General features: G+C 57.0%; 1 protein-coding gene across 1 annotated transcript in view; it reads right to left on the bottom strand.

The window, feature by feature from the left end:
* Positions 1-793: 793 nt before the first annotated feature.
* PCSK6 (proprotein convertase subtilisin/kexin type 6) overlaps positions 794-10,385 on the bottom strand; it is a 98,309-nt gene continuing 88,717 nt past the window's right edge. The window contains exons 19-26 of the mRNA XM_049783919.1: positions 9,725-9,898; positions 8,476-8,578; positions 7,540-7,736; positions 5,635-5,722; positions 4,633-4,736; positions 3,135-3,264; positions 2,493-2,605; positions 794-1,880 (exon numbers count right to left, since the gene is read on the bottom strand). Of these exons, the coding sequence (XP_049639876.1) occupies positions 1,783-1,880; positions 2,493-2,605; positions 3,135-3,264; positions 4,633-4,736; positions 5,635-5,722; positions 7,540-7,736; positions 8,476-8,578; positions 9,725-9,898 (1,007 nt within the window). The 3' untranslated portion in view covers positions 794-1,782. The remainder of the gene's footprint in view (positions 1,881-2,492; positions 2,606-3,134; positions 3,265-4,632; positions 4,737-5,634; positions 5,723-7,539; positions 7,737-8,475; positions 8,579-9,724; positions 9,899-10,385) is intronic.

Genomic DNA, 10,385 nt, shown 5'->3' with positions numbered 1-10,385 from the left:
CCCAGGACCTTTTTTTTTTTTTTGGTTTTTGGGTCACACCCGGCGGAGGCACTCAGGGGTTACTCCTAGCAGGCTCAGGGGAACATACGGGATGCCGGGATTCGAACCACCGTCCTTCTGCATGCAAGGCAAACGCCTTATCTCTATGCCATATATCCGGCCCCAGGTGGGGAGACTTAATGTACCTTGGGGTACAGTCTTGTGAGTGGAGAATCCAGGGCCTAGGATGTTCTGCAGGGAATTCCACAAGTAACCAGGAAAAAGCTTTTGAGCTACTGGGGTGGGACATGAACCCCTTGTTCCTCTCAGATGCCTTTATGTTGTTGTTTTTGCTTTTTGGGCCACACCTAACAGCACTTGGGTTGCTCCTGGCAGCTCAGGGGACCATATGGGATGCCAGAGATCAAACCTGGTTGGCAATGTACAAGGCAAACACCCTCTTTTCTGTGCTCTGGCTCCCTTCTATTTTTTTTTTTTTTTGACTTTGGGCCACACTCAGCTGTGCTCAGGGGTCACTCTAAGGGAAGCTCAAGTGTCCTTAAGGGTACTGAAGACTGAACCCAAAGCACTCCTCTGCTGTACTGTCTGGCCTCCTGAGAGACTATTGGCTCAGTGCCAAGAGGTTGGGTTCCTGGAGGTGTTTGGGGGACCCTTGGGCCTCCCGAGCTTCCTCCTGCTCCCAAGCAGGCTTTTTTATTGGTTGAAGCTCAGAGACCGGCAAAGGCATCTTCAGCTTGGGCCTTTCTGCCCAGCCCCGGTTCCAGTGTGCCTGAGAGGCGAATGCAGGCTCCTGGCCAGGAAAACTCAACTCTTTTATTAATTTAGGAGGAACTGCCTGGTTGATGGTCGTTTCATTTCTGAGTCGTGGAGTCAATAAACAACAGCTGGGTTTACTCCCCCACCCGAGTCCTGGCTCCGGCCCCCCAGGGACAAGGCAGATGCGTTCCAGTTTAAAGGGGGGAGGCAGGACAGACAACACAGGAGAAGGAGTTGGAAAATTTTAAGGCAGATGTTCCCCTCCCTGCTCAAGGGAGGGGCTCAAGCAGGTTCTGTGCATGTCGATGAAAACAGATGAACTCTGTTGGTCAAAAAGAGCGGGTCTCACAAAACACTGAACTCAGGTCTGGCAGAGAACCCCAGTCGCGGATGGTGCACGGGCACGGACAGGGGGACCCCATTTTAGATAAACGATGTTCCGGAGAAATCAGAGGCCAAGGCGGGTTTGGAAAGTCACTCCAGGAAAATGGGGTGCCCAGCTGCTGAGAGCTGGGAAAAAGAAAACTGGTAGTCAGGGCTCCCCTGGGGACCCCTGCTCAGAAGTGCTGCTGTTGCTTGGAGTGGGGCCTGGGCCCCCAACACAGGGACCAGACCCTGCTCTGGGCTCCAAGGTGCCTTCGCTGCAGTCACAGCAGATGTAGGTTCTGGAGAGATGCTGCAGTGTTGGGGTCACACCTTTCAGGCCTTCCACTCCACCTGCATCATCTACGATCCACCTGGGGCGTCTCTTTCCTGCCTGGGCCTGGGAGCGGGCAGCGAGCTGAAGGGGGCCCGGAGCTGCTGGGAAGGCTTGGCCGGGGCTCCCTGAGAGGCCTCTGGTTCCAGGTCGGAATTTGCCAGAAGAACGGAGGAGCAAGCGGAGTTTTCAGAGGCGACTGCGGCTCCTGGAACCTGCCCTCCAGGGGGCTGCGAGGGGCAAGTCTGGCTCCTGGGGTTCGGGCTGCCCTGGAGCTGGGTTCTGGCCCACGGTTTGCCTGGAGGGGCCGCCAGGCTGGGAGGTGTCCCTTAGCCTGCCAGGACGCAGGTACGGCAGCAGAACTGGATAAAGAGCTTCCGCTCACACAGCCTGTTGGACTTCACCATCTCACAGAAGGTCTCGTCGGCTGGAGGGAGAGGGGGTTGGAGACAGTCACTCTCTTTACTGGGGGACCATCGGGGGACCCCCCATGCTGAGAGCCGAGTTACAGTCCTGGGCACCACCTGCTCCTGAGTTATTTCCGCTGGGAGTATCCCCCTAAGTTATTTCTGGGAATGCTCTCCTGAGTACCTCTGGGGTGCTCCCCTGAGAACCAACGGGAGTGCTCCCCTGGGAGTGCTCCCCAGAATACTTTTTGGGAGTGTGCCCCCTGAGTATTTCTGGGAGTGCTCTCCTGAGTACTTCTGGGGTGCTCCCCTGAGGACCAGTGTGAGTGCTCCCCGGGAATGCTCCTCCAGGAAAGCAAAGTTCCAAGCTTCCTGTTCTCCTAGACCCAGTGGGCCTGGAGGGCGGGCTGAGGAAGGAGGTGCAGGCAGGGCAGCCTGAAGGTCTCTCCTGCCCCACAATGAGCTGTGGCAAACCCAGATGTGAGGGGCTGAAGCTGAACCTGGCTCTGCCTTTGGTGTGGGGGCTACCCCTAGTGGTACTCAGGGAAGCATGTGGGGGACCCTGCCCTGGGGGTGGTCCCTTCCATCCCCCCCACTTTCCCCGTGCCTCCCTGCCACCACCGAGCCCTTACCATTGCTGCAGCTGTGAGTGCTGACGCAGGTCGGGCCCAGCTGCGTGAAGCCAGGCGCACAGTGGGTGCAGTTCCTGCTGGAGCCTTCGCAGCTCAGGCAGTTCTCCTCACACCTGCGGGACACGAACGACGAGCGGCCTTGGGGAGACTGCTCTTGGTGGTCAGGGCGCCCCTCCCACCTGCGTCCCCCTCCCCAGCTAGAGCTGGTTCTGTGGGCACAGCAGCTGCGCCGGGCTGACTTCAGGACACAGCAGGGCCGTTCCTGGCTCAGTCCTTTTCTCAGGTTTGTTTTGGGCCATCCCAGGCTAACTTGGGGCCTCCTACTGTTCAAGCCACCTAGCTGTGCCCTGTGCTGAGGACTCACTCCTGGCTCCGTGCTCGGGGATCGTTCCTAGCTTGGGGATCACTCCTGGCTCTGCGCTCAGGGCTCACTAGCTCACGACCAGCTCTGCACTCAGGAATCACTCCTGGTTGGCTCGGGGGACCCTCTGGGGAGCTGGAGACTGAGCCAGAACTGGCCCTGTGCTAGGCAGGTCCTAGCTTTCTTTCTGGCCTTACGGACTGGATCTGTTCTGTTGCTGAACCCATACTCCTCCGCATGCCCCAGGTCAGAACCCTGGGGGACTAGGGTGCAGTGCCCACCTCCGACAGACTTTATGGGGTAGGCCAGGCATGGCTTCGGGGAAGAAGCCTGCCTCACAGGCTTGCAAGCACTTCCAGTCCTGGAAGTGGAGGTCCTTGGCGCAGTGGATGCATTCCTCATGGCCGGGCCCTGGGGGAGGCAATATACACAGAATCAGGAAACCCAGTGGCCCCACGGGGCCCAGCCAGGCCCCTCTCCATGCTGCATTCTGCCCAGGCCCCTGCACCCACTCCTGGGAGGCATCAGGAGACGGCGGGGGCTGAGCTCAGTTGCCACTCACACCCCACTCCGAGCCTTGGTTCCCCACTTTTGCAAACTCCCTCGAGCACTGAAAAGCATCCTTGGAGTGCAGCTGTGTCACAGGTGGCTCAAAAGGGCACCAAGGTTGTGGTCAGAGCCTGAGCTGACCTGGGAGACTGAGGCAGAGTTTGACTCCCGGCAAAGGGGTTCATCTGCCCTGGGAGTAGATGGTGGCGGAGAATGGGGCCCCAGACTTGTAGGAGAGAAAAAATGAGAACAGAAAAAAACAAACAAACAAAAAAAAAAAAAACAGAAAAAATCCAACAGAACCCCGTCAAAGGGAACTGCTTCGGGCTGGAGAGAGCACAACAAGCAGGGAGGACGCTGCTGGCCTTGCATATGACTGGGGTTCAATCTCCAGCATCCCATAGGGTCCCCTGAACATCGCCAGGAACGAAGATGCTGCACTGTCTTGTCTAACTGCTTGTTCATTAGTTCATTCATTCAATCCCAGCACAATACGAGCTGACCCTGTCTTGTCTACTGTTCCAAGAAGCCCCAGAAGGATCAGGGTGATAGCACAGCAGTAGAGCATCTGCCTTGCATTCAGCAGACCCAAGTTTGATCCCCAGCATCCCTTATGATCCCCGAACCTGCCAGGAGTCAGTCCTAAGTGCAGAGCCAGGAGTAAGCCCTGAGCACCACCAGGTGTGGCCCCAAAACCAAAAAAATCCATCTCTGACTCTGTCTCTTAGTTTCCAAATAATAAAAGTCTGTGGTGGGAGACCCTGTGGTGTTGGGATGGAGCCGTCCTCAGCCCCAGCACGTCCTGAGCCACCAGAAGCTTCTGACTTTTTTTTTTTTTTTGGTTTCTGGGTCACACCCGGCGGTGCTCAGGGGTTCCTCCTGGCTATCTGCTCAGAAATAGCTCCTGGCAGGCATGAAGGTAAGGCGTTTGCATGCAGAGGGACAGTGGTTCGAATCCTGGCATCCCATATGGTCCCCCGAGCCTGCCAGGAGCGATTTCTGAGCGTAGAGCCAGGAGGAACCCCTGAGTGCTGCCGGGTGTGACCCAAAAAACAAAACAAAAAAAAAAAGAGTCAACAGAGGGCAGGTTAGGGCTCAGGGCAGACACTTGGCTGTGAGACCCCCAGGTTCAATCCTGGCACCACAAAAGGAAAATGGAGATACGGGGCACCCATGGGTCCCCTTGGAGGCCCGGAGCACTGACACCCGCCCAGTGGCACTGTGACTCACCCACGCAGGTCTGGCAGCTGGCGTGGCATTGCCCGCAGCGAATCTGCTCAGAGTCAAAGTAGGTGCCGGGAGCACAGTCAGGAACGCAGCTGCCTCGCACTAGGCTGTGGAGGAACAAGACAGTCTCTGAAGGCAGATCCGGCCCCAGGGATGGCAGACCCCAGGGACTAGGGCCCAGCAGGCATGGCATGGCAGAGCCAGCAGAGGACTGAAAAGGGGCTGGAGCAGAGCAATACCCTACCTCCTCCTCTGAGCAGGCCTCCATCTTGCCCTCTCCTCTCAGCCCCCTGATTTCTTTCTTCCTTCCCTCCCTCCCCCAGTTGAACCATGTGGTGACCCTCCAGGACATGCCAGTTGGGTATCTCCTGGTTTGGTCATGCCACCCCCACCCCCCTGCACTGTCAGTCCTGGGGGTGGCTGAGGCATGGCTATGCCTCTCCTTGCTCAAGTTCCACACTGGAGTGAAGAGGCTCCAGCAGGCTGGTTGGGTGCCCCATGCTCCTCCCCTCTGCAGAATATTCTGGAATATTCTGAACCCTGACCCAGGAAAAGCCTGGCTAATGAGTGATATCTGAGGCCACAGTCTGGGTCCCTAGAGGTCTGCTGGTCTTCAGGCCCGAGAGAGGGGGGAGGATCTTGAGGCCCATTTGGGGATTGGGCAGAGCACCATGAGGCGCGCCAGTGACTGTTGACTTGGGGTCTAGCTGGTGGGGGATGGACTGCCGGGGGCAGGGGTGTCAGCTGTCCCCAGAGAGGGACTGCAGGGGATGTCTTCCATCTTTCTTTGGTTTTGGTGGGGTTCATCCCAGTTTTGTGCTCGGGGCTCACTCCTGGTTCTGTGCTCAGGGATCACTCCTGCTCTGTGCCCAAGGATCACTCCTGGGTGCTGGGGACAGATCCACCAGTAAACCCTGCTCCATCCCTAGAGTGTTTGCCATCCCTGATGCCCTTCTTCATAACGCATGGTCTGGAACCCTGCAGGCGGGGGCAGCCACGCCTCACCTGAACCCTTCCCGACAGGCGGTGCATTTTTCGGGCTCGGCGACGCAGTGTGCACAGCTCGGGTGGCACTTAAGGCAAGCTTTCTGACCTGGAATAACAGAAAGACGAGGAAGAAAGAAGTGTGGATGGGGGACAGGCTCAGGAACGGGCACAGGGGTTCCAAGTAGGGGGAGAGAGAGACAGAGAGAGACCGACGGAGGCAGAGGCAGAGAGAGAAAGAGAAAGAGAGAGTGAGGGAGAGACAGAGGGAGAGAGCGAGAAGAGAGGGAGAGAGAGCGAGAGAGAGAGCAAGTAAATGAGAGAGCCAGTGCAGTGGATTAGGTGATAGCAAACCCCAATGAAGAACTTGCACACAGTGATGCTGGCAGGCTGTGGCTGTCCCTGGTCAGTCTCGCTGTCACGTGGTCACAGTCATGTGGACAGAGTCACAGGGTCTCGTATTCACACAGTCACACTCACACTGTCCCAGGCCCACGGTGCACTGTTCCCAGGAGACTCAGGTTCCCCAGCCTGGTCCCACCCCTCAGTTCCCAGGACAGGCCCTGCTACTCTCCCCGGGACGAGTCCATTACTCCATGACATCCCGCTCCCTCTCCTAATTGGCTCAGGACATTCTTGACTGTTTTCCTTTGTTGATCTTGGGCCACACCTGGCGATGTTCAGGGGTTACTCCCGGCTCTGCGCTCAGAAATTACTTCTGGTGGGGCCAGAGCGATAGCACAGCAGACCCAGATTTGATCCCCGGCATCCCATAGGATTCCCCGACCTGCCAGGGACGATTTATGAGCGCCGTCGGGTGTGGCCCCCAAAAACAAACAAACAAAAAGAAATTACTCCTGATGATGGTCTCGAGGGACATACAGGATTCCAAGGATTGAACCCGGTTGGCCGTGTACAAGGCAAAACTCCCCTATGCTCTATTCAAAGCCCATCTTGGGATGTTTTAATCCCATTCATCCCTTTACCCTGACTTGCTCAGGAATTCATCCTTCTCTCCTGCCCTCCCTCCCTTCTAGAACTGGTTCACCTACCTCCTGGATTAAAGTTGTCTATAGAAACCAGGAACTTCCCTCCAAAACAGCCCAAAAACTCACAAAAAAAAAGACCCCAAGATGGGGCCGGAGAGATAGCAGGGAGGTAAGGCATTTGCCTTGCATGCAGAAGGTCAGTGGTTCGAATCCCGACATCCCATATGGTCCCCCGAGTCTGCCAGGAGCGATTTCTGAGCGTAGACACAGGAGTAACCCCTGAGCGCCTCTGGGTGTGACCCAAAAAACAAAACAAAAACAAAAACAAAAACAAAATAAAAGACCCCAAGAATGTGCTAAGTCTCTGTTTCCCTCCTTCTCTCTCTCTCTCTCTCTCTCTCTCTCTCTCTCTCTCTGTCTCTGTCTCTCTCCCTCTTTGTGTGCTTTGTGTGTCTCTCTCTGCCTGCCTGTCTGTCTGTCTCCCTCTGTCTCCATCCCTCTCTGTTTCTCTCCCTCCTCTCTGTCTCTCTCTCCCTCTCTCTGTCTCTCCCTCTCTGTCTCTGTCTCTCTCTGTCTCTCTCTCTCTCTCTCTGAAGGTCCCTGCTGTTATGACTTGTATATGAAAACATTTCCATAAGATTATCCTTTGCCTGTTGTCCCACCTTGACCTTCCAGGTGGGGGCACTGTTGAGAGCCGAATAAATAGCTTGGGTGCCAGGCGTTTGGGGTCTTTTGCCAGAGGTGGCTGGCTGGCTGGCTCCAGGTGTGTTTTGGAGCTAGCAGCAGGCTGACCAAGGACTCTCTTCGCCCAACCTTTTACCCCTTAACCCTCCTGGCTCAAATATTACCAAGATCTCCCCCCAAAAGGGGACAGAGGACGAGAATCAATTTCTCATTCTGGGAGCCCACCCCCCACCCCCCCAGACCCCCAACTCACTCTGGTCGGAGTAGAAGCCGGCGGGACAGAGGGTGAGGCAGGCCCCACGCTCGGGGAGGTGGTAGAGGCCTCTGCGGCAGCTCAGGCACTGGCTGGGGCTCTTACCCCAGCAGCTCTCGCAGCCCTTGTGGCAGCGGCGGCAGCGTCTGGCCGCGGTGTCCCCGAAGTAGCCCAGCGGGCACTGGCTGACGCACTTTCTGCGGGAGGAGCCGGGGAGATGGGGGACTTGGGCAGGCCACCTTGGGGGGCTCAGAGGAAGCTGACAGCTGGTGGTTGTCAGGTCCTGGTAGGGGGGAAGCGGGGTGGGAGGCAGCACCCGGCCGATCACAGGGTCCCTTGAGCCCACCCATCTCGGCTCTGCACCCCCAACCTGGACTTGAGGTCTCTGCCCTGACACACCCCACCTCATGTTCTCATGTTTTATTTCGCCCCTAGCACTGCTCAGGACTTACTCCTGGCTCTGTGCTTGGGATTCTATAGGATATGGAGGGTATTGAAACTGAACCCTAGTTTGCTGGAGCAAGGCCAGCATTCTCTCTGCTGTGCTCCCTTTCTAGCCCCTTCAGACCCAGCTCCAGGGTCCACATTTGTGGGCTCTCTCTGCCTTCTGGAGCTTGGCACCAGCAGACAGATGCTGGACTCGAACACTGTCCTTGCTGACTTGCCGAGTTGATCCTGTGGATCAACTGGACACAGCACCCTGGGTTCTGCACGGCACAGGGGGAGCCCCAGTCCTGCACCTCCCCACACCCTGCCTAACCCCTCCTGAGCGGGCACAGATGGACATCCAGGTGTTTCGGGGTCAGAGTTAGGCCCTGAGTCCGTCTCTGCAGTTTTGCAGCCTTGGCACCCAGCAGGACCCCAGCAAGCAGCATGCCCTCTTGGAAGCTTCTCAAGGACTTGGGGTGAGCTCAGAAGGGCAGCATGGCTTCTTACCGGCTGCTCTTGGCACTGCCCAGACTGAAGTGGGCACAGCTGAGGCACTGGTCCGCGCCCGGGCCGTCACACCCTTTGTCGCCGCACTCTGGGTGGCACGAACCTTCAAGACACACACCAGGGTCACAGGGAGATACTCAAGCGCCTGTGTCTGGGGGAGGGTGGGGGCTGAACCGGGGTCCCCATTGGTCTGCCAGGACCAGTCTCCAATGCCCCTCCCAGCACACAGGCTGGCCTGGGGCAGCCCAAGCGGGTTTCCTGTGTGATCAGGGTGAGGGAAACTGACCTTATGACCATGGAGGTTCCTCCCCATTTGGGGGTTCCACTCCTACAGCCCTTTCCTCCCTCCAGTCCTACCCTCAGGTTAACGGGGCAGAGGAAGGTGGCAGGGCCAAGGCCCAGCTGACTCAGGGTGCTCGGAGAGACTTCCAGCCAGGGCACTGATTTTCTGGGACACCCTAGCAGTGCTCAGGAGTTCGGGTCCCCAGCAGACCACACTTGCCTGACCATGAGCGTTTGCCCCGGTGATGTGGCTCTGTGGGGAGCTGCGGTGTGGGGACTAGGGCACACCCAGCTAGGTCACGAAGTTATGAGTTCTGGGGGATCAAATGGGGAGCTCAATATTTGGGCATTTGCAAGGAAAGAAGGAAGGACAGAAGGAAGGAGGGTGGGATGGAAGGAAGGAAGGAAGGAAGAAAGGAAAGGAGGAAAGGAGGGAAGGAAGGAGGAAAGGAGAGAAGGAAGAAAGGAAGGAAGGAAGGAAGGAAGGAAGGAAGGAAGGAAGGAAGGAAGGAAGGAAGGAAGGAAGGAAGGAAGGACGGAAATAAAGAAGACAGAGAAAGAAAACTATGGTTTATGAATAATTACTGAACCTCGCATGGTTTATAAATCTCAGGGGACAAAGGGAATTAGTCTTTACATGATTCAGTGCTCTAGGAATTATGGAGGGATTAAGGAAGGGAGAAGAAATGTAACATGGAACAGGCCCTAATTCATCCCTGTGAGGTCTTCTTGGGGGTTTCTGTGTTTGGTTATTTTTTTGTTTGTTTTTGTTTTTGGGTCACACCCGGTGGCACTCAAGGGTTCCTCCTGGCTCTGCACTCAGAAATAGCTCCTGGCAGGCTCTGGGGACCATATGGGATGCCAGGGATCGAACCTGGGTCCATCCCGGGTGGGCTGCATGCAAAGCAAACGCTCTATCGCTGTGCTATCGCTCCGGCCTCCCACAGGTGTTTCTGCTACTCCTCACCTGTGTACTCCTCCTCTTCCTCAGGGCCCTCGGGTGGGGCGGGGCCGGTCCTGGGGGTGTCCAGCGCGGGTGTGGGGAGCTCCAGCATCCGAGAGCGGGACTGGTGGGCGCTGAAGCTGTCGTAGGGGTGCTGGGAGGTGCCGTAAAGGATCAGGCTCCACTCTCGCAGCCTCCCTGCAAGGCAGAGCCAAGAGCGCAGTCACCACCCGCAAGGCTCAGCACCCAGCCTGGGATCGGCCGCCACCCCTACACCCCCAGCTAGGAGCTGCCTCGGTGCTCAGATTACTTCCAGAGCCATCCATCCACGCTAGGGAATATCAGCTCGCTCTGTTGATGCTCCCAGCCACACTTAGTAGTGCTCGGGGATCACTCCTGGCTCTGCACTCAGGCATCACTCCTGGCAGGTTTGGGGAGCATAATAGGGTGCAGAGATCGAACCTGGGTTGACTGTGTGCGGGGCAAGTTTCCTCCCTATTGCTCTGGCCCTATTATTTATTTATTTGGTTTTTGGACCACGCCCAGCGGTGCTCAGGGGTTACTCCTGGCTGTCTGCTCAGAAATAGCTCCTGGCAGGCACCGGGGACCCTATGGGACACCGGGATTCGAACCAACCACCTTTGGTCCTGGATCGGCTGCTTGCAAGGCAAACGCTGCTGTGCTA

This window comes from Suncus etruscus, chromosome 11 (genome assembly GCF_024139225.1).
Source record: "Suncus etruscus isolate mSunEtr1 chromosome 11, mSunEtr1.pri.cur, whole genome shotgun sequence".
NCBI classification, from domain to species: Eukaryota; Metazoa; Chordata; class Mammalia; order Eulipotyphla; family Soricidae; genus Suncus; species Suncus etruscus.
This window is presented reverse-complemented; position numbering and strand designations above follow the sequence as displayed.